This window comes from Brachionichthys hirsutus, unplaced genomic scaffold (genome assembly GCF_040956055.1).
Source record: "Brachionichthys hirsutus isolate HB-005 unplaced genomic scaffold, CSIRO-AGI_Bhir_v1 contig_441, whole genome shotgun sequence".
Classification (NCBI taxonomy): domain Eukaryota; kingdom Metazoa; phylum Chordata; class Actinopteri; order Lophiiformes; family Brachionichthyidae; genus Brachionichthys; species Brachionichthys hirsutus.
The window spans coordinates 3,033-30,345 of record NW_027180559.1 but is presented as its reverse complement, the minus strand read 5'-3'; the positions used below and the strand labels follow the sequence as shown (position 1 = coordinate 30,345).

The following is a 27,313-nucleotide window of genomic DNA, read 5'->3' as shown; positions in this document are numbered from 1 at the left end:
AATCCTATCTGTTTGTTTGTTCTCCCCGTGGGACGTCTCCAGGTTCTCTGGTTTCGTCCCACCTCCAAAAACATGCAATTTAGGTGAATTGATCGCACTAAATTGTCCGTAGGTGTGAGTGGTTGTCTGTCTGTGTGGCCCAGCGATGCACTGGAATCGCATTCGGGGTGTGCCCCACCTCTCGCCCATAGTCAGCTGGGATAGGCTCCAGCAGACCCGTGTTGAGTGTTTATGCACGTGCACCATAATTATAATGTAAGTCTACAGCAGATGCTATAATCTCCTTGCAGCCATGCACTAGAATGAGATTATCAAATCCATAAAATGGTAAGGACAGTTTGTCTTTTAAATGCACACACACACACACACACACACACACACACACACACACAATAAGTACATCATGGCCTGAGGACAGTATAGAGAGGCACCGTGAAGTCAGTGTCTGTAGAATAAGCACAGAGGTGCAGTAACTCAAATGTGGTAAATGGAGACTTCATCAGGTAGAGAGAGATTTTAGAATTTAAAATAGGACAAGAAATGAGAGAGGGGAATAGAAATCGGAAAACTAAGAGAGTAGGGTAAAATAAACTATTTGATGTGAGAATGGAAACATACAAGAGACGTTCATGCTGCTCCAGCTCTCAGATAATTAGGACAAGCACTTTCGTCCTTTGTCATCTCCTAATGTGCTTTTTATTCTCCTGCCCGCCTCCTCTTCTTCTTTAATCTCTTAGCCTGCTTTTGTCCCGGAGTCTGAACAAGGAAAAAAAATAAATACTTATCGGCTTCCACAAAAAAGAAAAAAAAGCTTTTGACTTCTTACATCAGCTGCTGTTTGCTACCGTATATTTTGAGTCTGTGCTCTTCTTTGTGGACCACGGGCCGAGGTTGGTTGTTAATTCCAGCAGACGCCAACTGGCCACGCTTCTCCCAGTGTCTCAGGAGAGAGATGCATGGTTGTGTATATTTAGGAGCATGAACAAGAATTTCCGAAGGCTACGCATATGTTACAACAAAGCTGCGGATTCACTTTTCTTTTCTATACACCTTCTGTCATTGACATCCTATTGATATCAAATGAAACTGATTTAATATACACCTTTGCAAAAGGTAATTATCGGGCATTATTGACTATAGACTCAATGCATGTGCCTGTAGGTCATGTTTGTGTTCATATAATTTGCAAATGGGTCACTTGGAGTGGGTCTGTGTGTGCAATGACTACAAATCTGCTGTCCTTACTAGACAGATTGTGCTTGTATGTCCGACGGCGATTCCAGTGTGAATGCTGACTTACAGCGGGAGCATGTGAGAGAGCCCATTTGGCAGTCTGCGCCCTTCTGCGAATTGATTTTGACTATAAATTCAGCAGAATTCCCTCACAGAGCTGACCAACACAGACATTCAGCTGATTTATCATTACAAATGTATATAGCATGTTTTCAAGCTAGTATTTTGTACCAAATAAAAAAATATTGCAGCACCATGATAAAATTTTATGAAGTCTTTCCTACAAATCTTAAAAATAATGTAAGGACTTGTTAAAAATACAGTACAATTTCAAGTAGAATGACTATTTAGCAGGAATATTGTTTGCATTGTCTTTATTTATGCAACATAAAGCTCATGCAAGCTGCAAAAAAAAAATTCAAATGGCACGACTCCACCCAAAGGCTAAAACCAGACCTGACCCCTAATGAGAACATTACTGAGCCCCAGGCAGATATGCACTCAGAGAGATACGGGAGAAGAGGAGAGATCGAGGGAGGAGATGATCGACGCAAACGTTGCCACCGCTTTTGACTGCCATCATCCCTTTCCCTCCTCCTGCTCCTCGTCTTCTTTCCTCCACCCTCCTGCCTCTTACACTCGGTCTCTGGACAGCGAGTCAACTCAATACACTGTGCAGTGGAAAATCAATGAAAAAGAAACAAGAAAAAATGAGGTAGGGAGTAAATAAAGGGCCAACCCATTTTCTATCAAAAAGAAATGTGCTTTCTTCGTGCTCCAGCGCTACAGTATTTACAACGCCCCACCCTTGGATGCCCAGACAGAAATATCTCAGCATTCACCCGATGAGCTGGAGCACTAGAACAGTTCCTAAGGCTTTGGACAGACGTGTGTATCTAAACACCATTTAATAAGAACACACACACACACAAAGATGCAACCAGCTTGTGGCAAATTGCCCTGCCTCTTCAGCTCGTCTTCTGTTGTCCCATAAATCATTCATGTGGGCTCTGTTCATTTCTCTAATTCTCCAATTTTTACTTTGCATAAAGGGTGTGATGAAAAGACTCAAAACAACCAGAGGGAAATAAAAATAGGACCAATAAATCAAGGATTTCACGCATTGCCTTGGAGCGGTACGATGGGAATCTTTGCAGAAAACCAAACCGATAACGTGCATGATTATTATTAATCTTCCATTTGGATTGACATTGTTCTCTATGTGTTGTTCCAGCAGTGCACAAATGGTCTTCTCATGTCTACTTAGGTGACAACCCCATATCTCCCTTAATTGCTGATCTACTACCCTTTTCATTTACGGTGACAGCTTCATCTGTTCGTTCAGGTTTCAGTGAAACTACTAGGAAATCTCTAAAAACGCAGGGAAACAAAGCTAAAAAGAGCCATTTTCAAATAGAAGTCAATATCAGCGATGAAATTCAGAAATCAAACATCCTTGTCTGCCAGAGGGATTCCGTCAAGGTCCTGTGCTCCCTCTCACTTTTTTCTTGTCGCATCCGTCTTCTCCATATTCCCTCTACCCTTCTTTTCCCGATTCACTTTTACCATGTGTCCATTTCCTCTCTGCTTAAGTCCCATCCAATTTCACAGTTTCTCTCGATCCCATTCAATCCTCAGTCATTAGTCTAACCCCCCGACCCCTTCTCCTCCAGCAGTGTGTATCTGATTGTGTGCAAAATAACTAACCTGCCCTTCTGGCATGCGGAGCAGAGCCAGGCTTTGTCCCTCTTGCTGTAGGTGCAGCAGGTCTTGCAGACGTTGTAGCGGCAGTCAAGGCACAGGCGTTTGGGGTTGAGCAGGAAGGTGAAGGGCGCGCAGCAGCGGATGCAGCAGTGCTCGTTGAAACGGTGCTGCTTGGAGAGGATGGAGCATCTGCTGCCCTCCTCCGCCAGCTCCTGCTTCATCTCACTGAGAGAGAGAGAGAGAGAGAGAGAGAGAGAGAGAGAGAGAGAGAGAGAGAGCGAAAGAGAGAGAGAGGGCACGAGGGGGAGGGGAAGACAGAATGAGAGGGTGTTTTATCGTCCGATCCAGAGGTAGAAAGAGAGACAAAAGAAGACGGTGATGTAGTATAATTGGAGGTTTTGCAGTAAATTCAAAATTAAAAGAAGCGTGGGGTATAAAACATTTAGAGGAGAAGACATAAGGGGTCATGGATTTGGTGGACACACTTCTCATTCTCCTCTCCTTCTCTCTTACACCGATTCTGTGGAATTAATGTGATGGCTGACATTTCAATTTGGGAGGACCTGTCATGCCTCGTTTTTCCCACATCAGTCAAAATACAGCCGAGGAGAGCAGGGCGTGCAACATCTCCGACATCCGCACGCGAAAAAGCATCCGTTAACTAAGACATGGGTGGCATAATGAGGATGAGGATGATGAATCGTGCTTAAATAAACCCGTACACGCGAAACTACCCCGAGAGAAAAGCAGCGTCCGTGAAAAGCCTACCGAGTCATGCTGGAGAGCTGCTCGGGCTTCAGTCCAAAAACCTCAGCGTTGAAGGAGCCATTACGAGCAGCAGAGTCTCGCTAATCTTAACGCCTCAGAAAATCATTCAGACTAAAAGACTGATTAGGATTATGGACTGAAATACTTGGACCAAATCTTGCTCTTAGAAAACCCACCAACACAGCTGAAAGTGAGATCCCACCAGCTGCATACATCTAATTGTGTGTAATGTTATGCAAATTCAGTCAGATGTTGTGTTGTAATGTATTTATTTATTAAAGTTCTAGATATCCAAAGCTGGAAAAAAAAGTAAAGGATAGGCTGGATAATGTAAATTGTACACATAAATTACGCACATGTGGTTTTCCCCGCAATTAAATTTATGCTGCTTGAGCAACACACCACAGGCAGAGGCTCACAATGAATTATTCAATGTTTAGGTGTAAATGCAAAACAAGTTAAGTATTCCTCTCCTGTCGATTGCATTTAAAATAATACGACAATGACGAGGGCTGCATCAGTTACACTCATGCCATGTTTACACTGTTGCACATCACTTGTCATTAGGTGTGAATGGAGGCCATGATGCAGCGATCCAGCTGCTGCTCCAGGGAAGGTTGCAGCAAAGTGTTAAGCTTGAACGAGCAGTGAGTAAATGATTGAAGCTGCTCTTTGACACACTAAACACGCGTCGGTTACAGCGCACGCTGTTTGCACTGATCCTCTAGATGCCATGAGAAGGTGCATGTTAACAGAAAAATGCAGGCAGATCAGATGCAAAAAAATATATATTTTACTGTGAGAAAACAAACCGTATCTATCAGAATACAGTCAGACATGCAAAACACGGAGAATTATCCTACACACACCCACATGTGAGAATATGCATCCGAGTAAAAATACACCACAGTCATATCTAGAACTTTAATTCCAAAGCATATAGAACATCAAATGCAGCCTATTGTGGGGGGGGGGGGGCATTGCAATCTCCTGTTTCCCTAAATTATTATAGCTGCTCCTCAAGCAGATCCTCTGCCATCTTGCTGATAGCTTTTCATATGCATCATTAGAGGCAGAATAATTAGCAAGATGAACAAACCATTTCATATACAGGGTCATGAGGAAAATGGTGTGTGTGTGGGGGGATGCAGCGATTGGGTCGATGCTGACATGGAACCTGGAAAACGATACTCCCACAAACAGAATAACGCCAAGTCAAGCCAGACATCTGCAGAAATGCATGCAGCGCCTCACTGACACGGAGAAGCAGCTGCTCAGAAATCATTCCCCTCCATTCTGATTAGGATCCATTTCTCCTCTCTGCCTCTGTGATAGGGGTTTAATGAACAGCACAGTTCCAACGGCTAGCATTGGCAATTTAATGACAAGAGTGGGAGAATACACACACATTTACCCAAGGACAAGGGGCGGGGGTTGTCATGCCTGACGTCCCATCACATTAACTCACGTCTCTGCTAATGAGACATAAAAACCTGTTCCCGTCTGCAGAGACATGCAGGTCGTCCAGGTGCTGGCGAGGTACAGTTAGTTTTCTTGTTTTATAGGAGTTCATCGCATCACATTCACACTCTGTAGGATAGATTTGCTCATTGAGTATGATTGATTATGTATAAGAGCCATTGACTGTTTTTGATTGTTTAACACAGTTGTTTCATTGCAACTTCCAGACTATACAAAGGTTCCACTACGTATCACTAATTCATGGAAAATGAATCAATTATAGGCATTAAGGGTAAAAAAGTGTCACATATTTAATGAAGATTACCCTTTTTTGCTTGAAATGTTACTGAAGCTGCTAATTAGTTGTCAGATTGATGTTCTGTTGGTTGATCAATGAATTCCTCTATAGTCAGCATTTACCCACAAGTTACATTTTACCATTTCAACATGTAATCAATATCTGTGATAGCCCCTGTGGGCAGAACTTCTATAGTTGCAACTGCTCAGGTTTGAAACAAGGAAATTAACATTTTCTTTCTATTGAACTGTTCGGAATCAAGGACTGGGACGTTAATACCTGAAGTCTGGGCGAGGAGGGAATGTAAAAAAAAAAAATGAAAAAGTGTTACTAACCACAAATCGAAGGCAATTTTCTTTTCTCTTCCCTCTGTGTCTGCTAAATGAGTCATAAGTCGCGTGTTAACGTCCCCGGTACGCAGGCTCATGGAGCAAAATAATTAATTACTCAAGTTGATCTATTGCTTTGGTCTGAAGATAAGCAACAACTGCAAAGTCATTTGGAAGCAAAGAGTTAATAAGAAATCAACTCTTGAATTACTGTTTATTATGCACACAAGTCTGTGCAGTTGACGTGTCATCGCGGCTTGGCGAGGCTGAATTCAATGTATAATTTAAAATCAGGGCAGCAGATGTGGATTTAATGATATGCGGTGTAATTCTGACAGTCTGTCCCTACCGGCCAATGTTTGTGATGGAGGACTATGGAATTGTTTTTCCCTCCCATCGCTCATTGAGTCCTCTCATTTCTCCCACACCTTTCTTTCCATTTCTTTCTTACAGTAAATTAACACACAGAGTTAGGCTCGAAGGTATGTTGGGGGGGGGGGGGGTGGACAATATACTAGAGAGTCTTTGATCTGGCTGCTGTGGCGGAGACCCGACCCCGCACCTACGATTCAGCATCCCAGCCCCGGCGTAGACGGAGACCAACACACCTGCCCCATACGTGTGCATGTAAACCGACTCCTGTGAGCTTCCATTGATCAAGGCTGCATTTTCAGGCGCAAAATAGCTAAATGCACTTGTTAATCGTAAATCGATCGAGCCTTTCGATTGTATGAGGTGGACAATTTCAAATGTGAACATGTCCCTTTACTCTTTCCGAGTGGATTTCTTTGTGCTTGTACTCTTAGTAATAATCCCTGCATTGGAATCACTTCCCACTGTTTTTAGGCCTGAGGCGATTCTAACTCTGTGCGTCGTGTGCGTGCGCCTGTGAGGACGTGCTCTGTGCATGCAGGCATTTTTATCTTTGTGCACAGCATGCATTAGCGCTGGAAGAATTCTTATCTGTTCCGCCGTGGAAAAAGCGACGGGAAAGGAAGCAGATTTTGGCTCAATTGAAGCACCAAATTTGCATTTGGACCCCCGACAGGGTAAAGCAGAGTTACACACTTTATCCAACTTGAAGGGAGCATAGAGAACGACTGTAGGCAATGTCTACTGACTTTCTCCTCTGCAATGCAGTGGCAGACTGGCACGTGGGCCGTACATTTCAAGGTACAGGATTGCTGGTGTTCAGCCGTCGGGATTGTCGGCAAGCTGTTGATTAGGTGTAGGAAGGCTGCTGAGCTGAAATCACATTGCTTGTAGCTGAAGCAGTTACATTCCTGTCATCTGCAAAGGGTATATTTGTCTGCATTTTTCTCTTTCAAACATTTGGCAGATAACGGGCTGAACCCAAATGACCCCACAGTCTCGTTAGTGAAATCCCTTTCATGCTGCAGTGCAGCTCATTAGCGCTCTCATCCGCTACAGGCTTGAGAAGTTACAGCGCCGCCCAACTCCAACAATCAGAGTTGGTATATCTCCGTTAACGGGAGAGATTTGACCTGCGCCAACACAGTAATTCATTCGGACTAGTGCTGTCTGTAAAACAAAGGGATGAATGACTTCAGTGATGGAGGGAAATAAACCCAGTAGGCCATGACCTACCTTCAAACCCATATTCACATCTGTAGGTCTCTGCCATGAGATCCAGCAGGTTAATTGCTGCACTGAATATTACACTCCTTAGTGCTTCATAGATTATGTATTTCAATCACAAGGCCGTCTTGACCTTTGGCCTTTTGATTTGTCATCCTCCAGCCACCAGAAGACATGTGAATCATAGATGCCTTGAAAGCTGCTAATCATAACTCTCCACAGCACAACAGGATCAATGTTCAATTTACGAGGTGACTTTTCCATGAAGGATGCTGAAAAAGAGAGGAGAGGCGAGAGGCTTCATCCCGTTTCTTTTTCCAGAATTGATCCACTTTCTGTGATCTTCTCTTCTGCAACTCTTTTTGTAAAGTATCTTCTTGATGCAAGATCTGCCTGCTCCTCTCCATCAATGAATAAAAGTGAGTAAAACAGTGTGTTACAGCTATGACTAATTTGCTGGCTGATCTCTATACCATATTGTACTGTATATTTGGCCTACATCACCTTCTCCCCCCCACCACGCCCCTCTTCGAAAAGAGCTTGAATAAATCCATGGGTTGACTTCTCTCTGAGCCACCTCTTCTTTGTGACGATTATCCAACCGACCACTAACAAGCTCTCATTTTGGGAAACAATGAAAGTCAAATGTGTGCTCTGCTGATAAGGTTTCCATTCAGAGTGTTCAGCCAGCATAGGGAAAATGAGGGGGGGATAAAGGGGGGGGGGGGGGGGGGTTAAGACTCTTTACTACAAACACAGCAAGAGATAGCTTAGAGGTCATTTAATTTGTTTTGCATTCTGGAATTATTTTAATTACATATCAATGGAGGAACACTTCAAATTAGAGAACTAAACTGAACTTCTAGGTTAACAAAATCAAATCTATTAGGGACGACATTCATCAGCTTCTGCCTTCGTGCAACACTGACCCATCCCTGAGCTATGACCTGAGATACACGACTGCTACTCTGGATAGTTACTCTGCAGCAACTACGTTCAACAATTGCTTCATTCTAAACCATGCACTAAACTACTTTAAGAAGTTTCTCCCTCAGTTTATCCCATTGTTAAATATAATTATTCCTCCCTTACTGACAGGCTATATATACCCCAGTATTTTTTAAAACAGCAGTCATTAAACCTCCATCTCTCATGACGGAGAGTCTGGGCTTTTGTCCTGACCAGGACTCCAGGGCTCCATTAGAGCCTGAAGAAGCCTGACAGGGAGCCACGGCTCACCTGTCAAGTGTGTGTGTGTGTGTGCGTGCGTAGCTGGATGAGACGAGGCGTAGTCTGTGGGGCTCCATGACAAATTTGACAGATGTCACATGACACCAAACACCCAAAGTGATGCGCACACACACACACACACACACAAATCAGTTACACACATTGCAACAGCAGGTGGAAGAAGCCATTACACACATAAGGAGACAGAATCTAATGTGCACAGCAGCTACACTGTGACTTCCGTTTGACACCCGTGACCGTGGTTCATTTTCAGGTTCAGCGTTTGTCAGATGAGCGTTGGGGAAAGAGACGGAGGACTGCTGTATTGAACAGGAGAATCAAAGCTATCGATTGGCACTCTGAGAAAGGAGGATTTCTGGAACTGCATAGCACTTCAGATTTAAGCACCAGAAAGACTTAAGGAGAAAGAGGAGGCAGACTTGCACCTCATCCCTCAGTGCATTTTGCGTTGGTAATGGTAAATGAGTGCTTCATTGGGCACAGTGAAAGAAAGCCAGTTAGGAAGATTAAAGAGAGAGAAAAAACGAATATTGAGAAAGAAAACGGCACGTATTTGTGTGTTAGCTGTTCACGTTTGGATCAGTGTTGATCAAACACCAATAGCCCTGATCCACAGCTAGCAGACATGCATATTGGCTTTATGATAATACAGATCAGGCTTCAAATCAATAGAGTCAACAAGACAGCGATGTTCACACTGTGTCCAATAGCACGTATCAGGCAACGTGAACTCGCTGCAGGTCATTCACACCTGTAACATGCAGAGATGCAAATTGATGCCCTCATTTACATTTCCTATGTTCAACAGTCAACTAAGCCTCCCTAGATCTGTTTTAGATGCTCTCTTAGAGCTCTGCAGCCAACAAACGCCGGCTTCACACCAAGGTGAAGCTGCCATTTCACATTATATCACATTCAAACATAAAGGACAGCGACAGGAGTCTCCTTGTGAGGGTCATGTTGCTGCACTTCATGATTTGCCTTATTACGCACACCTGTGTCTGCCTCTCACTCCAGGACCTGCGGCGTGCGGATTGGCTGCGGTCACCCCGGACACACCTGAGGCGGATTGAGACAGATTACCACCAGCCATCATAAACCCTGCTCCGCCCACTCCTCCCTGTCGGACTATTGTTTGGATCACGTTGTTCTGCCGCTCCCCGTCCCTGTGTCTCGCCTCGCCTCGCCTCGCCTTGCCGACCGCAGCTGATCCGTGCGCCCAGGTCGTGCGCAGCGTTTTCCTTTTGTTGTGAGCGATTTGTATTAGAGCTGGCTTTTTGGTTTTTCCTTCTCGGCTGTGTCTTTCTGTTACCCAGTTATTTTCGTTGGGCTCCAGCCGACCCGCTATCCTGTGTGCAGCTCCAGGACATTGAGCTTTCTGACGAGCCTCAGTAAAATACAAGTTCGGCGTTCACCCCGTCTCTGTCCTCTGTTCCCTGGGGTCCCCTCGCTCCAGTCCGCAACACTCCTTTTTAAAATAAGATTATGACAATGAAATGGCTGGAGCTACTTTGGGGGTTAGAACCACATAGATAGTCGACTTAAAAGTGCTTTACTTCGGGAATTACTGCACTTGTTCATCAGAGTGTAGCCAGACCAGAAGCAAAAAAACCCACAAAAAAAGCTCAGTGAACAGATCCATAGAAAGCAGCTATACATTGTGATGCGATGTCCTTATATAGGATGAAAAGGCAGTAAAATGAAATCAACTTATATTTATTTGGTGCAATAACATTCAAGACGACTTTTACTGTTACAAGTTAGTCAGCTACAGTAACAGTTACTAGTAATATCTAGTTAAATCAGTGATGGGAAGTCATTGCATTACTTTATCTTACGGTCTATTAAATATTATTTTTTTACCAGAATCTCTTATATTATTACGTGATGACATTTTGACTGAATGTTTGAGACATTTTTGCAGAAATTACCGACAGTAAGTGGCTCTTCTTTACAGTTTATCATCCCAGAATGATCATTTCTCTCACATTCTCACACTCGGTTCACACTGATATGGCACGTCTCTTGAGCGCTGAGTAGAGATCCAGCACTGGCAGATCAGAGACTTGGCAGGCAGTCTACTCTCGTCTGTATGCACGGGCACGCTGTGTGTTTACTTCACCATCAGCGAGTGTCAACCTTCACAACCTCAACCCTCAGCTGAGCAGACAGCCTGGATAGCAACCATTTATTGCCTCATCTGATTGCCGTCAGCTCCCTTCCACTGCTATGTATGGGGCTGCCTTAAACAAATATAAATACCACTGATTGATTATCAATAGTGTGACCAGCCTTCCAACCAGTAGATTTACTGGTCGCACATTTATTGGGTCCAAAATGCATCCCATTTCAGGGGATCCCAGTTTACAGTGATGAATAGATCAACCTTCATTAAAATCCACAGGACACCGCATTGGTTTGAAAGAGTGCGCCAAGTGTCGTTTTTCATTTGACAAACTATTCCCTCCAGCGTCTTGTAGAAGTTAATGAGGATTAACCTGGCAGGCATAGATACAATGAGCAAGTGATGGTATTCTCTAAGGGAGAGTTTAGAATTGATTCAGATACAGAGCATAGAACTGGCTCTGATTCATCTCAGCATAAATAGCCTCAGAAATGGACACATCTCTTGAATGACTGGATGCAATTCAAGCTCTTATCAGCCATTCAAATGGGAAGCTGACGACGCCACATAGAAAATCAATTAACTTTCTTGCATTCCTTGTAAAATGTGATATCCTATACCTATAATTTCTGGATAAATTAATCGATTGACATTTTGGAGCGTTTATTTAATTGCTCTTTGGCCCAGAGTTTTATGAGAAGATCAATAATCTCTTGTTTGTCTTGTACAGCCAGTACATAATTAGTTTAGACTAGCAGGGGGGGATCGGGGGCATTGGCTCCTTTAATTAAATGCATGGCACCATATGCGTTTTTGAACGTCAGAGAGAGGGGAAAAAAGTGAGCCGTTTGTAATTGCTAAACTAAACGAATCACTCCGTAGCTCTGGTTGCATGTCAAATAGATGAGATTGAATAGATTAGCAGTTACAGAGTTATTCGATTATAACTCTCACGTCTGTGCATGGCGAATAAAGCTGGACACAAGAGGCAACGCGTTTAGCACAGGGTTTCCAACTCCGTGTACCCGGCTGGAGTGAGAATTGATGCAGAGGTTAATCGAGGACAAATAGAAAGTTGGGCGGTCTCCAAGGTGATTAAATATGTTCATTGTGAGGCTTAGAGCTGCTCCCATCTGTATTTTAAAACTTAAGACAGAGCTGTTTCCACCTGCTTCTACTTGTGCAATTAATGGAAGGCTATAGAATCAATGTTCTCAACAAACATCTGCAAGGAAGCAAGTAAATATATATCAAAGAAAGTCATCCTTTAATTGCGCAACATGGGACACCACTCCTTTTTGCACTGGTACACACTGAAGGGAGAGGGATGGGGTCTCTCTTGCATTTAAAATGCCCACGTAATGACCGCAGATCAGAAGGCAATACTGTTGCCTCAAGCAACTGATATACTGCAACATGCACTGATGACCGGAACATCCTGGGGGAGAATGACACAGCGGGATGGAGTAAATGTGGAATGAAATCAAGAAGTCAGAGGAAGGCGGGGAGGGCAGACAGAGGGGGGAGGAAGAGCGGATTGGAGCAAACAAACAGGGATTTCCAGATGAGAAGTGAATAGAGAAGACACAAGAAGGACGATCATTTTGCACTTGTGAGTGTTTCTGTGTGCGCACATACTTGGATGAGTCATAGCTGGATTCAAGGTGACAATGTTGTTAGTACAGTCTGTGAAGAATGGCAAAATAACCAAATGATTTTCATCCAAAATGCATCATTTCACGTATATTCAGGGTTTTCCACAGCAGCTGAGCAGCAAGTTTCATCCTCCTGCAGGTGAAGGCTAATATTTCATCTGAGTGAAAAGGACTGGTTTAAAAGTATGACACTGGTGACGACAATATACCTGTTGAAGATGCAGAAAGGACTCTAAAAGTCTAGCCCTCTGACTCCCTACCATCTAGAAAATACTCACAATAAAGAACAATACTCACAATAAAGAACAATACCCAAATGAAGTACCTTCTCCAGCTGCAGCTGCTAACAGTGTTTCCACCATGCTTTTCAGTACATTCATATATACTCTCCCTTTGCCTCATTCATGATCGCAGCTTTAACCACATTATTCTATGTGCCCCTGTTTATGTGTATCAGCAAAGATGGTTTGACATGCAGAGATGAACAACCTTGCGTTCAGACTAAAGCTGAACAAATCCATATCTAGACATTAATCTCTATATTAAAATGGGTTTAGCAGCTTAGTAATCACACATTGCTGGTTATGAGCATGTCCACTTTAATTTGAGGATGAGTGGATAGAGTTTTGATTGTCATTGGACATCTGCAAAATTCTGCGTCCAGTATGCAGAAGAGAAGCCAGTCCGGTCCCGAGATAACGATGGTTGAAATCATGTGGTTTCTGCGACGCCGAGCGGCGAAGTCCTCCTTTTGACGGGTAATGCAATAATGAAAAATGTGTTCGTACGAGTCAAGAACGCTGCTGAATCCTAATCCTAAATCTTCCATCAGATGAAAATGAAGCCAAAGTCATTAGTGGGTGCCACTGTTGTTATGGTGACAAGGTGGCACAAGGGATAGTGGGAGATGAGGTAAAGGTAATTATGGAATATGCCATTCAAGCTATAAAGCTGACACAAATCTAGTGCAGCATTTCTGTTCTTACCCCATATATTCGGGGTTTCCCTTGATTTCTGATCTGCCCTCTCTCCCCTTCACTCTAAATCTGTCACTTTTATCTACAACACAAAGCTGACAAAAGCAATAATAACCAAACTCTATGGTAGCTGCTGGTCGCAGTAGAGTAAATGTATTTTCACTGCATCGAAAAAGTGTTTCTTGTAAAATTTCTTTAAACATTTACATAAGCACTCATTCAAAGGATGGAACTATTTGCTGAATTATTTACGCGGGGGTTTGTCTGGAACACGTCACTCCCCATTGAGACTAAAAGTATCAATAAAGCTACTGTACTGCAATATGAAATGGCCCCGGGCTGTTTAAGAGATCATAACACACAGCTATCAGAATGCAAGTCACAGCAGATGTATGGCAGGATGTGTGCCCCCCCCGAGGGGCTTATGGATGGCAGCAAGTACAAAACAACAATGTATACGTCGTTATCCCAAACTGAGTCCATAAACTATGACTGTGATGCAGGAATAGTATTAGAAAGGACAACACAGAGACAAGGACGGCAGAGACAGTGGAGCAATGCTTCGGAGTGTGGAGAGTCTATTAGAGTGGATGGACAACTTTATCATGCATTATATGTTACACGCGTTGCATTACGTCCTCCTACCATCCATTTATACCCTTTAATAGACAGTGTTGCGCTCAATGGCATTGTGTTTGTTTTCTCATGTCTAAGTGTTTGTTATGTCCTTGGCATGGCCTGTAAATCAATCAAATGGTCCGTGGAGCACATTTCCTATTACAATTGCTTCCTAAATGTACCTAACTTGGACTGAGAAGAGGGTGAGAATTAGGATAATAAACTGCCACCGATGTAAAGCTGGGCCATAAATGATAGAAAACCGATCCACCACACACACAGCAAGATCCCCTGTCTGCTGGAGATGAAACTTTGCTCAGTGAGACCTTGAGAATGGTCTACATGAAAACAACAATTTCAGTTTCTAATGTCTTGTACGGAATTACAGCAAGACGTATTATTATTATTATTATAATAATACGAATGTACCATTTAAATCATTTGGTCTTGTGTGAAATGTGAATGAAACACAGCACAGATTGGATTTTTCAGTCTGGTTTGTCAGTTATTCAGGTCTAATAATAATACATTTTATATATATAGCGCTTTTCTGGATACTCAAAGTCGGTTTACATAGTGTACATAATATAAAAACAGCAAAGAAGTACAGAAATACAGACAATAAAAAATGAACACGGTTTTAAATTCAATAGTCTGCAGTCACATTCTCATCTATGCCTCCGTTTATCCATCCTTTAATCTACGATCAATGGCAATGCAATAGTTAAAAGAATCTCAGCTAGAAATAGAGAGTAAGTGCACGGCTGCATCTTCCATTTCAACAGCTAAGTGCTTAAACCAAGACAAGACACAACAAACGTGTGAAACCTGCCAAGTCGAGACAAAATGTAGCGCTCAAGGTCTTTCCCGTTTCCTTGTCAAATTTGAACTTCTTTCTGTTTATCCAGAATCTCTGCTGGATTTAAAATCCTACATATTCATGGAGCTGTGACTACATGAGAAAATCCCACGCCGTGTCCTACTGATTATTCCATTACGCCAGGCCTGAAGAAGCCAAAACTGCACTTAACAGAATTAAAATCACAAAATTGACATGAATTTGTTGTCGTGAACAAGGTAGAAAACAGTTCCCTTTTCCCACATCCAATGGACTCAGAATTGTGGACACCTGACACATTTAAATTTGATATTTTTCTTCTGTTCTTTTGTCATTCGTCAGTGAAACATCTAGCTCTACCAGTTAGCTGTTAATTTAGTTGCTTGTTGCTGAAATGCTTGCATACAATGGCCATTATTAAACTCGACTTCTTTTCCTTTCTTGACTATATTCTAAAATCGGTTTGAAGAACAAAATAGTCTAAACTTGACCAAGCAAAAACACTTAACTAGACAGGACTTTAAAAAGATTTAAACTAAATTGAAACTCTCAAAATGATCACAAATATTGTTTTTATTGTGTCATACCTGGCTTTTTGTCAAATGAACAGCAGCTTCTTATGCTGAAAACTAGACACTTTAGAGCAGCAGTAAAACGGAAATGACCTGAAAAAGGCTGCAAATGCAAATGAAATATTATACAATAGCTGTATTTACATTACAAGCTGACTATAGGAAACACACACACACAGTATCTGTGCATAAGGAAGGGCATTTATTTATTTTGTTTGTGCATGCACAGCAAGTCTGTAAGACATTTACCTCAGTTCCCAGAAGGTGCAGAGTTTTTGCTCCAACATTAATCTAAAATAGCACCGATGGTGTAATTTACCTGGGTGGAACAACACTTGAAATAAAAGCACATAACAGCAGGTATATGCTAAGAAGGCTGAAATTACTTTATTGTTGTCGTCAGAATCCATCCAGGCGTGCGTTCGGCCATGCATTTATTAAAGTAGTGCAGGGAAATAACAAGGTCCTTCAGCAGCATTAATGAACCTAATTTATCATCTCCTGGAAGTGAGCTGGGGTATTGCTCATCATGCAGAAGAAGAAACAAAACCCCACACAATTCAGAAACTTACAGGTACCACAGGGATGTCCCGTGTATTGACATGACTTCTGGCCGTTAAACAGTCAGACATAAAAACAGGTCGTAAATGCTGAGCCCTCGTGTTCTGCTGCATCGCTGAGCAGTGACCCAGGCCTCACACGCCCCATCACCGCTAACAGTGGCACAGCCACTTTAACTCCATGAACCAATCAGCATGCTTCTAAATCAGTGTCTAATCACACACACACACACACACTCAGTCAGCACTTTCTGTGGTGTGGTGTCTGGTCTAATGCTTGAAGACACATCGCTGTCTGGAGCTATGTTAAGCGAGTGTCTTCTTCTGCCCTGCTAATTACTGCGATCGCCCAGCACCGCTCAAACACACAACTTACTGCTTGTTTGTGAGATCCAGCCAGCCTGACTGGGTTGTAGCTCACTGCTAGTGAAATCATGGTAACATTTGACTGGACGGCAGCTTGGCTTTGTCTTTACACAGTATTGGGATTGAGCCGCTTTACAGTGTTAGCCTTTGAGGAGCATATCTAATGGAATTTTTTTCCGACCCCCCCCAAAAATGAAGCTCTTCTCTGGTCTGTCTACCCAGAGTTTAATTTTGTCCTATTTCCAACAGATCATTTACAAGTTTAAAAAGGCTCACCAAAGCCTAATTAGTATGTTAAACGTATAATGATATCATTATACAGTATTATAATATCAAAAACCTGACACATGAATAAACACAAAGAGCAATTGAAGAAAAAGTGAGCATTGGAGGAAACGGAAATGTGTAACAAAGAGGGCACTGAAAGCAATGTGGAATACAGTAAATAATGGATTATGCTAGTAATTAGTTACTAGTTATAAAAAAAAAGGTAAATATCTTCGAAAGTTCAACATTTAATCTCATTAAACTAATTTCCCCAACAAAAATGATTATTTAAATGTATTCCTTCAAGTGAACTGAAATATGTTTTTGACAAAAACCTTTGGGCAGCATTTCCTGTTTAAGCAGCACAGACAGACAGAACAGACGGAGAAGATGCTGGCAGACGTGCTGTGTGTGTCACCTAAACTGACCTGAGGCCTGCGGTCAGCCATCAAACCGCCAGCGTAGACAGCCGAGCCCAGTGCTGACAACATAGCCAACACTGCCCCCTATGGGTGCAGCAGAGAATGTCATTCTCCAAGTCTGCACACAGATGACAGACATGGTTTGGAGACTGGGTGCATTTTTTTGGTTTGAAGGGAATTTGACTTTCCGACTCACCATTCTTTCACCAGAGGAACTTGTAAAAGAAGTGGCGGGGGAGTTGTACTCAGACACCAATGAGTAAATGCACCACTTTTGGCTCAGCCTCACACGTTGGCACAGTCTATAAGTAGTCAGACAGCAATATGCCTTTGGCTGCTCTCCAAAATCCTAGATTTTAGAAGCAATATAGCGCTAACTTTTAGCTTTGAGCGTGTTCCAGGGTTTTCATTTTGTGATGAGTAAGGCTCCAGGTGCTTTATACCCTGACAAGAAATATATATAGCAAGAGTATCAAGCTTTTTACAACTCTTTCAATATGGATGTTAACACCATAACACCAGAGAAGCAAATCTAAAGTATATGACTGCAGTTCATGCATTATTTTCTTTATTTAGGACTACAAAAAGCGCTCAGAGAATATATTCTTTGGCGTTTCATTTTCGCAATTCCGCTCGCGGCCGTGCCTGGCAACCCCTCGGAGAACAGTGGCAAATAACCGCTAACGCATTACGGTTAGCGTCTCACAACCTGGCAACCAAGCAGCACAGCTGTGCGAGACCTTCCATACAGAGGGCACAATCATTCTCCAATATAACACAGGCAATAGCCCGGACTCGACTGCAGAACGGTTGCTGAATGAGAAATGCATGTGGCGCTGCTACATTACTAAACCATTGCACGTTAAAGTTTCATTAGATAATCCGTCTCCACCACGTTAGCCAAAAACGTCAGTAATCCTGCTGAAAATAGTGAGCAGGATGTAAACTAAGCTTGCTATATATTTAATTGCAATTGAAGATGAATGTTGGGTTTCCCGAAATGACAAAGAGATGTCTGGATATGTACTTCACGTGTCTCCAGATGTCTGCAACTGCATCATTGCTTTCCTTTGCTTGACCACAACTGTAATTGCAGATATAGAGTTGGCAGGGATCCAGCATCAAACTAAAATGTGTACCAGCACATGTGCACGCTTAGTCCAGCCATGCCGTTATATATACAGCGCGTTCCAAAAAAATTAAGAGTTTATGATGGTTGAGCATTACTAGGCTGTGAATAACTGCAGAAGTGAGGGCAGGGTTATTGGACTGGCTGTAATGGAGCGTGCTGGGACTGTGAATTAAAAGAAATACATCAGGGGATGGTATTAGCAGGGCTGCCAAAACCACAATCATCCAGGAGAGAGAGAGCAGGAAAGAGGGAGAATTACAATTGTTTATAGAGCAACGAGATCATGTGACAAACAAATTGCAATTTACCATTAGCCACCTTTACACACAGAGTCTTCAAAAAAACACGCAGAAGACGGAATTTTCTAATCAGATGACTTTGACACAGGGATTAAGTAAATGCAGCACAGATTGGAGCTGCTCCTCTCCTCTCCTCCTTTCTCTGACGGGAGTGGGTTTGCACTGTACAAACTCTAGTTACCTCCGCCGAGGTTACGTTTTCGCCTGCGTTGGTTTGTCTGTCCGTCTGTTTGTTTGACTTTTAGCAAGATAACTCAAAAAGTTATTGACGGATTTTGAACAGTTGATCCACAAGAGATCGTGGATTCTGGATCGCTTTGCAGTCAATAGAGCTTCAAAGTTTGTTCCTCAATATATTAGTTGATCATTGACCGATGTTTATGGAATTTGACAGTCATCTAGGGTGGGGAGCTCTATCTCCACAAAACTTCATTCTGGATTGGGTCCAGAATGACGTTAGGAAAAAGTATTACATTTTAACATTGAAAACCCCATTTACGGATTTGAAACTCCAATTCACTTTTACTTTTCATGGTTGGTGTATAAAGATACCAAGAACAATTTAGAACATTTCGATGATGATCCAGATCACCATGTGGATGGTGTGATCCAATTCGGATGGGAATGAGCTGCTTGGCGGAGGTCTGCGCTCTCTGAGTTCTCTTCTAAGTTGATGAAACAATAGAGTGAGCTGTTTTATTGTGTGTTTTATAAAACAGAGTTTATGACAAGGTGAATTAAAGCCCAAAGCTCTCATCTTTCAGATGCCGTATTGCTTATCTAATGTATGACCTGCATGCTCATTATGACCAGTATTGACCGAGGTATCTAAACGTATCCCATTACGTCATGAAGCTTTGTGCCCGCTCCTCTAATCAGACTGTCGTATAGTTTAAACGGTGGTTACGTAGACTCTGAATGAATCACAATACAGTGTCCTTGTTGGGTTGTTGTGATTATTAAACTTCATTGACGAATCTCTGGTTTACATGACGTCATTGAATGCTCCAAGTGTGACTGTTCAAGCAATTAAACAATCTTTAAATCCAGATTTGTTTGCATATTGGAGATCTTTTTCTTGAATTTTTACATTTTAATTAGAGGGCAAGCTAGTGGCCAGTGGAGTTGCTAACAACAACACTTAACTTTAGACATCTTTAATTTGGAGAGACTGAAGGTAGCAATAATCTATTTCATCCTCTGTATTTACTCCAAATGTGGTGGAAGGTCATTGGGAGTCGTTTCATTTTCTCAGGGCAGTTCAAGCTCAGCGCCAAATAAAAAGGGCGTCACACACACACGCATACCAAGAGACTCATTAGGTGTTCTGAAATCTGTCAAAGTATCAAACATTGCAGTTTGAGAAGCCACAGAGTGCAAAGATTTATGGGTAATCTAGAGGCAGCCTGCTGTTTAATGGGTAGAATGGCCTGAAGCAGCTGAGCACTGGCCCATATTTAAAAAAAAATGGAAAGAAAATAACTCTGTGGTTATTTAGATTCAGTTCAATAATTAACATTAACATAAAATAATTCTTATGTGTGATGCTTTGTGCAGTATATGAGGCAAAGGAGGAATACAAACGTGTATAATAAGATTAAAACCTGTGCTCGTTTGAAATCCCAGCAGGAAGAGGGAGTGAACTAACTGTACATAAAAGCAGGACTAAACCATTAAATGGTTTTAAGAGGTGATTTAAGCCATGAGCCCTCTGAGTGTGAGAAGAGAGCTGAACCTAAAACGGATTTTTTGCTTTAATTGGGTTTATTTCATGTTTCTCCTCAGTGAAAACCACAACTATATGAGCATCCGCTCCACAGGGACGTCACCTCCACCTGATAATCTCGGTGGAAATAATCAAGCAATATATTCTTTTAATTTGAGGGAGGACAAACGGGGTAGAAGAAGGATCAGTAAACATGTGAGAATATATACAGGAGACAGAAAAGACAGACTTGTAAGAGTGTGTTGGTTTGATCGATGGAATTTAAGAGCAGTCCTGAAGGCGAAACCGATGAGCTTCTTCCCATTCATTTCTTCCCAACACACATGCACAGACACACATACATAATGTTTTCCCTTTGGATACCTATAAGTGGCAACTTTAACTAATTATCCTTTAAAATACTTTAAAATCTGTTGCTAATTGACAATTCACAAATCGATTTGTCTAAAATACTGACTAATTGATTAAGAAAGATGCGCAGGGTGATGCATTTAAATTGTCTGTTAATAGTCTAAATACATAGAAGCATTAAGTCGGGATAAATTAATAGGAAGTTTTTTATAAGAACAATTTCCTGATTCTAATGAACAAACAAATGGTCATTGATGAAAGCACAAATCATTGTATGATGTAACGACTAACATTACTCAATAATTACATTTTCGATCAACAAATCGATTCTGCTCTCCAAGCCTGCTTCTAAATGAACCCTAAATAGTTACAGAAAAAAAAAAAGGCCAGTGCAATTACTTGTTAAATATTTAATCTCCATAATGAAGAGTGTTCGGCTTCGGTGTGATTTTTAAACTATGGATTAAAGGAAATGTTTGCAACATGTTATCTCTGTCCTCAGCCTCCTCTCGTCAGCATTGCTATTCAATGATCGGCTGACAGTGGCAGAAAGCAGACCAGAGTGGAAGAACAAGACAGATGGAGCAGGCAGAGCATTGGCTGAAAACAGACAGCGTATAGGCTACACACACACACACAAAAAAAAAAGAGGCTTCCATTTTGGTAATGGCCCAGATTGCACCTTATTCTGTCTCTACTGCCTCACATCTCAGACACTATAATCTCCAGAGAATCCTTCACTTTCTCTGCATCTGAACTCCAGCAACAAACTTTCTCTCCGAAGCTGGGAGTAACTGTGTCCAAGGACCCGAACAGATCAACCATAAGAGGAAATCAAACGCGAGGGATGAGTGAAGGATGAATGAGGGGGCAAATGCGTATTGTGCGTTTTTGCTTTAGCACAATGAACATTTGGAAAGGGGAAGAGAATGAATGTGATAATGGAGAGAAAAGAAAGTCACGGCGCTGTTTGGCAGCTGTCGCTCGCTCTCTTTGTACTCCATTACAACGTGGCATACTATTACTGAGGAGCTACAGATGTGAGGAGAGAAATACAGACAGGGTGATTTGGAGGGGCGGGACCACTAAAAGGCAAAAGCAGGATACACAGAGTGAAGTAGCGCCGCCCTCCAACCATCTATTTTCCTCTGACTCCAAACAACACTTGACATTTGGCCAGGAGCAGCAGCCATCGCTGCAGACCTGGACAAATAAAAAAAAGAAGAAGCAGCAGCTCAGGCAATCGCTCCAAGTCTGTTGAGCCCGTGAAGAGAAACATGTTCATCTGGAGGAAGACGAGGCAGAGCCACGAGCCCTTCCCCTCCATTTGACTCTGGGTGAGCCAAGGCTAAAATGCCACATACAGACGCTCGCACGCACGGGTATCTGCAATCATGCGGTCAAGGTTATGCAGGAGAAACTCACTCAGAATAAACTGCGAAAGCAACCGTGGCACAAGTATCTGAGGTGGATTATTCTCCTCTATCTCATCAATTAATCCGGTGGGTTCTGCAGCTACAGATGACGGCGACGCTGCACAGTTGCTGATTTGTCAGACTCTGGGGAAATCAGAATCTTCCTCCATCAGACGTCACGATGAACCATCTGTTCAGGGACACTGTTAATGCAAACACGTACAGACTGATGCCCAGAGAGATGGACAGTATCTCAACAAAACAGCTAAATACTACTTCAATAGTATACACAGTTAATATTCAGCATTAGATTTTTTTTTTTCCTTTAAAGTAACATGAACAAGCTTTATTAAGAATTAAAGAATGGCCAAGCCGACCAGAAGTCAGGAAGGAAACTTGCTGTTTCCAGGTGATTTTAGAGAGAGAGACTTGTCATTTAACATTTAATTTCAAACAAGATTATAGTTCAAAAGTACATTCATTTTAAACTCAATATCAATCTGCTCACCTTTCTCTTGACTAGCAAACCCAGTCCTGTTTCTAAAGAGGAGGATGATGTCATTTATTTCATAAAGGCTGGACCAGAATAGGAAGACACGATTAACTCTGATAATTAAGCTAAAAAAAAGAATTCTAAATGCTGTAATGATGTACTGAGTCATCCAGAAGTCTGTAAAAAAAAAAAAAAGCTTAAAAGGAAGCCTCGCAGTTAAAGGCCATTGCTGTGAGCAGAAATGAGCAGCGCATTCATAATTTGACTCTGGCACACAGTAAATGATATTTTTGGCAGACTCACCAATTACACTGGTGGTACACCTGCCAAAGTGGTGCCAGAGAAAAGGTCAGAGGGATTTGTCCTTCCTGCTTGCTGTGCACAAACAGAAACATGTAACACACACACACACACACACACTGCTGACAAGATCGGGACACAAGCACACAGCGTTTCCTCATCAAAACAATTCACAGCAACATGACTCGGACAAATAACCCACACCAAGAACGTAACCCATGAAAGGTAAAGACAGAGGGAGGCATGGCGAGTAGCTGCAGAAAGCCGTCTTATTGTTCAGAGTCTTATGCTTTATGGGCACTTAAACACAACATCCCTGCAGCTCTGCGTCACAGGCGAGCACAGACCCAACGCGGGATTACGACACCGAATAAACACCTTGGATACAAAAAAAAGGAAGGAATAACAAATGTCTGCTGGAACAATGGAGCTCATTGTGAAGCCAAGCGACACGATTTCAGGATTTTCTTTTCTTTTCAGAGGCGGGTTCAAGTCAATAGTTCACGAGTCTGGGAACGTTATTGTGGCATTAAGGAATCACACCACCCCCCACCCCTAATACGCAAGTAAATATGAATACTGTTGAAAATCCTGCAAAGAGCACTTAACGAATGGGGCCACAAACTGGAACCTTTCTGTCCGTCCCATCCACCAGCGTTCAACTCAAACACCAGCTGATAAAGCAAAAGGTAAGAAAGAAGCTAAAACCGAGTCAAACAATAAAACAGCGACAGATGGCTTGATTAAAAGCTACAAATTCAAACATCAATACCAAGATGCCAGCGTTACAACTTCATCGGGAAAACAATCGCTGATTTACTGACTAATTAAAACCACTGATGCAAAATGTCACCCTCTGATTAAAAGCTCCATTCTGCTAGAGACGATAAATACGCCGCGCACCGACCCACAACTCAACTCAGGCTCCTTTAACAGGAAAGATAGATTTGATGCAGAGTGAGCATCACATGCACAGCGATTGGCCCCATCCATAGAAGAATTTGCCAGAAGCATGAGCAAAGTAGCTCCTTCCTAAGAATGAAAAGCAAATCCTCCATGAGCGTCACGGATAGCTGAAGATCCCCGCTGATGTGGTGTGGAATAGCTATATCCATGTAGAATCATTTCCCCTTCTGACTCCCTCGGGAACTCTTTGCACTGTTTGTTAAGTAGTTTCCGCGCCGGTGCCCCCCCCCCCCCCCCTGTGTTTCCTGCTTCTCCGTAATGAGCCTCTTCAGCTGGGATGGCCACCGAGACAGCAGAGGCCAGAGGTTCAGCCGCTCGCCCTCTCTAATTGGCAAAATCTCACTAACAGATGACGAGCGATGGTGTAAAAGGAGGTTACAGGAAGATTCGTTTTCATTCTGTAGAGCGTTCCACCGTTATAGAGACGAACGGGATCCTGATCAAATGGGAACTCGTGCTTTAAAAAAAGACTTTTAAAAAGGTATTGCTAATCCAAACCGATGTTTTCACTTGTTCTGGCTGGCATTGATGCCACTCTAAAAGACTCAAAGTCACAGACGTCCACACATCACAGTCCATTTTCACAGCAGCTATTTTCATGTCATATTTTTAAAAGCACAAGTGTAACTAGAAATACACTCGGAGATTGAAAACGAAAGCAGCTCATTGCCTTCATAATTAGATTTACACCAAAAATTATCATCTAATTTTATTTCTATTCCTACATTCAGATCATCATCATCAAAATGTGTCCTTTGGTATCTTTATACACAAACAAAGAAAAGTTAAAGCGAGTTGAGTAATTTTCAACAAGACCCATCCAGCAGTTTTTCCCTAATCCTGCTAACAAGTAGGTAAACAGACAAGCGCTGTCAAAAGCATCACCTCGGTTCTCGGAGGAGGAGGGAGCATGAACATCATCTCAGTATGACAGTGAGCCAGTGTGGGTGGGGGTCTAAAACTGAGGGAACTACATTAAATTAATCACTAATTTTATCATCACCTGTACGTTTCTACGGCGATGACACCAGCACATAAAGTAAAGCTTAATTACAATTGATGTTTAATATGAAGAAATAAGACAGACACATTTGATGTTAAACATACGGCAGTAGCATGCCAAGAGCGAAACATGCATAGAATAATGTGTATTTAAATATTAATTTTTCCAGTAGCCAATTATAAATGATGCACTAGATCCAGAGAGTATTAAATACTACTGCTAGTTTCAATACTGTTGATGATACGCAACAGTTACAACATTAGAGCATGAACATGCAGAGACATAAACTATGCAGCTGCACACATTAAAACTTCACGTGAATACAAAATGAATAACCTTGACAGGGCTTATGGTTGTGTGCATCATTTGACATATTTATTGCAGTTGAGTATTTATGAGACAGAAGGAAATATCAGTGAAGTGTCTCAACATTTCTTATTATGCTGCATGGGGAGAAATTAAAACAGAGCATTTAAAGTGCCAGCTGAGGCTTAGAAAGTCTGCCATGAATCCTTCAGCAGGGTAATTTGCCCTGCGGGGCTTCATTCAAGGAAAAAAAGCAAACAAGCAAAGCAAATATAAGCGCTGCATGAAAGAGAAAACCCTTCAGGCGGAGCGCTATCTGCCCAAACACTCCAGCAGCATGTGGCTTCTATGAAACACTTCACATGAAAGCCAAGGTGAAGTGATCTGAACATGAGACATATTATATGCCATTTCTAACTTGTTTTTTAACCAACTTGCTGTGTTTCTGTGCAGTAGTCCAAAATAAATTCCCGTTTATCACAGATTTTGAGAACGGTCACGTCAAACATATCTGCCTGCTATTACATCAACATTAATCTGCTCATCCGCCGCTGTAAGAAACAAATGATCTTTGATCATTAACGACAGCTTGATTTGAGAACACTGGGAATGAGGACGGCTACATATTTGCTTTGAAAGGGCAAATAGGTTTCCAGCGACCGACGTCTGCATTCTGGTTTATGAAGCAACTTCCCTCTTCTCCTCAGAGTGGAGCCAAGACGTTAAGTGCTCTGGACGAAGCAGCCTAATGGTTGATGGCGTCCACTCAAGAACACAAAAACCCAAATGGCTCACGGTTCAAATATGAAGAAAAATATCAACCCCCCCCCCAAGGATGATGCTTGGGTCAAAGCAGCCTATATGTGTCTATGAAATTATACAGTACAACCACATCAGAAGCATATTTCACATTTTGCTGTGACAGAAGATACATGGAAAACTTCATGTCGAAACTTCCCTTCTGTATCAAACTGAAAGCCCAAAGCAGATTTGACCACACATTTGATGCCAAACCTTTGTAACTTTTTTTATTTATGTTGCTAAAATTCAAACAGACAGACAGATAAATGCAACAATAACCTAGCCTCCTTGGTGGAGGTAAAAAAGAAATATCTGTGCATATTCTAAGATCTTAGAAATCCTGTAAAGTTCAAGCTAATCCTGAAAGGTTAAGCAGAAACTCACAATTTACGAAAATAAAACAGGTCAGTGCAGACCAACAACTCATAGCTTTACTTTGACATAAAAGTGAGCCTTTCAGACAGATCCTCATCAGACCTTTCTTGCAGCTGTTCACTTGTATTTTTAAAACACTTTTTAAAGATTTACAACTTAATACCACCATTTATTTTTTTGCTGGATATTATTTCACACACAAAAACAAAAGCCATATTTTCATTTTTAATCAAATTTGGTAACCTAAAATGCAAACTTTGGCCAGCTGGGATTGCATCAGCTCTGTTTAAACTGCAACAGGAAGGAGAATCAAGCGCACCTTAATCTCGCCTCCTCCTTCTTTCGCAGCTTCATGTCCCGCTGGACAACTTTCAAGACGTGCTCGGCCTCGCCGTCCGTCAAGCCGGACAGATCCAGCTTCCGGCCCATGGTTCCTGGCCCCGCCACACTGAGCCGCCGGTCCGAGAAGAGAGGACGAGGGGATGCAAGGACACTGCTGCTCTGGGGGCCTTGGCTGGGACAACCCTGGGGAAAGACAGAGCGATAAAGAAATGAACAATGTGTGCGTTTCAGGAAACAGTTCACTGTTTTTGAGCTGTACATCAATCAGCATAAATCTTTGTAACACGTCTGTTCCTTCTTTACAATAAATTAGGACTCTGGTAGCTGGGGTAACAGGAATATGAATGTCAACAGATGCAACAGAAAGATCCAATGAAAAGGCACAAATGCAAATAATGTCCCAGTGTTTGCTTTTATGACTTGAAAACAAAATTAGACTGTGGCCGTTGTTGCTTGCCTGCAGCATGGACTCTGATCTCTGAGCAGCTGAAAACTGGATGAGTGCACATTTTCTAACCAGCGGTGTGCAGCGGCTGGAAGAGGAGATCTGTGTGACACCTAGCTTGCCTTTGGAAGGAAGAAAAAATAAATAAATAATACTATGTAGTCTTGAAATATCTTGGCATCTTTTATATTAAAGTACATTTTTAAATCATAATATACAAATATTCAGATGTATTGAGAGTATAGAGATGGCTTTCAAATGCAGATGTGACAAGTACCAGAAGCAAGCAGTGCATATGTGCACAGCTATCTACATT

At 42.1% G+C, this 27,313-nt stretch overlaps 1 protein-coding gene across 1 annotated transcript in view; it reads right to left on the bottom strand.

The window, feature by feature from the left end:
• LOC137915956 (rab effector MyRIP-like) overlaps window positions 1-26,639 on the bottom strand; it is a 51,450-nt gene extending 24,811 nt beyond the window's left edge. The window contains exons 1-2 of the mRNA XM_068759079.1: window positions 26,530-26,639; window positions 2,941-3,162 (exon numbers count right to left, since the gene is read on the bottom strand). Of these exons, the coding sequence (XP_068615180.1) occupies window positions 2,941-3,162; window positions 26,530-26,639 (332 nt within the window). The remainder of the gene's footprint in view (window positions 1-2,940; window positions 3,163-26,529) is intronic.
• Between the last annotated feature and the right edge of the window lie 674 nt (window positions 26,640-27,313).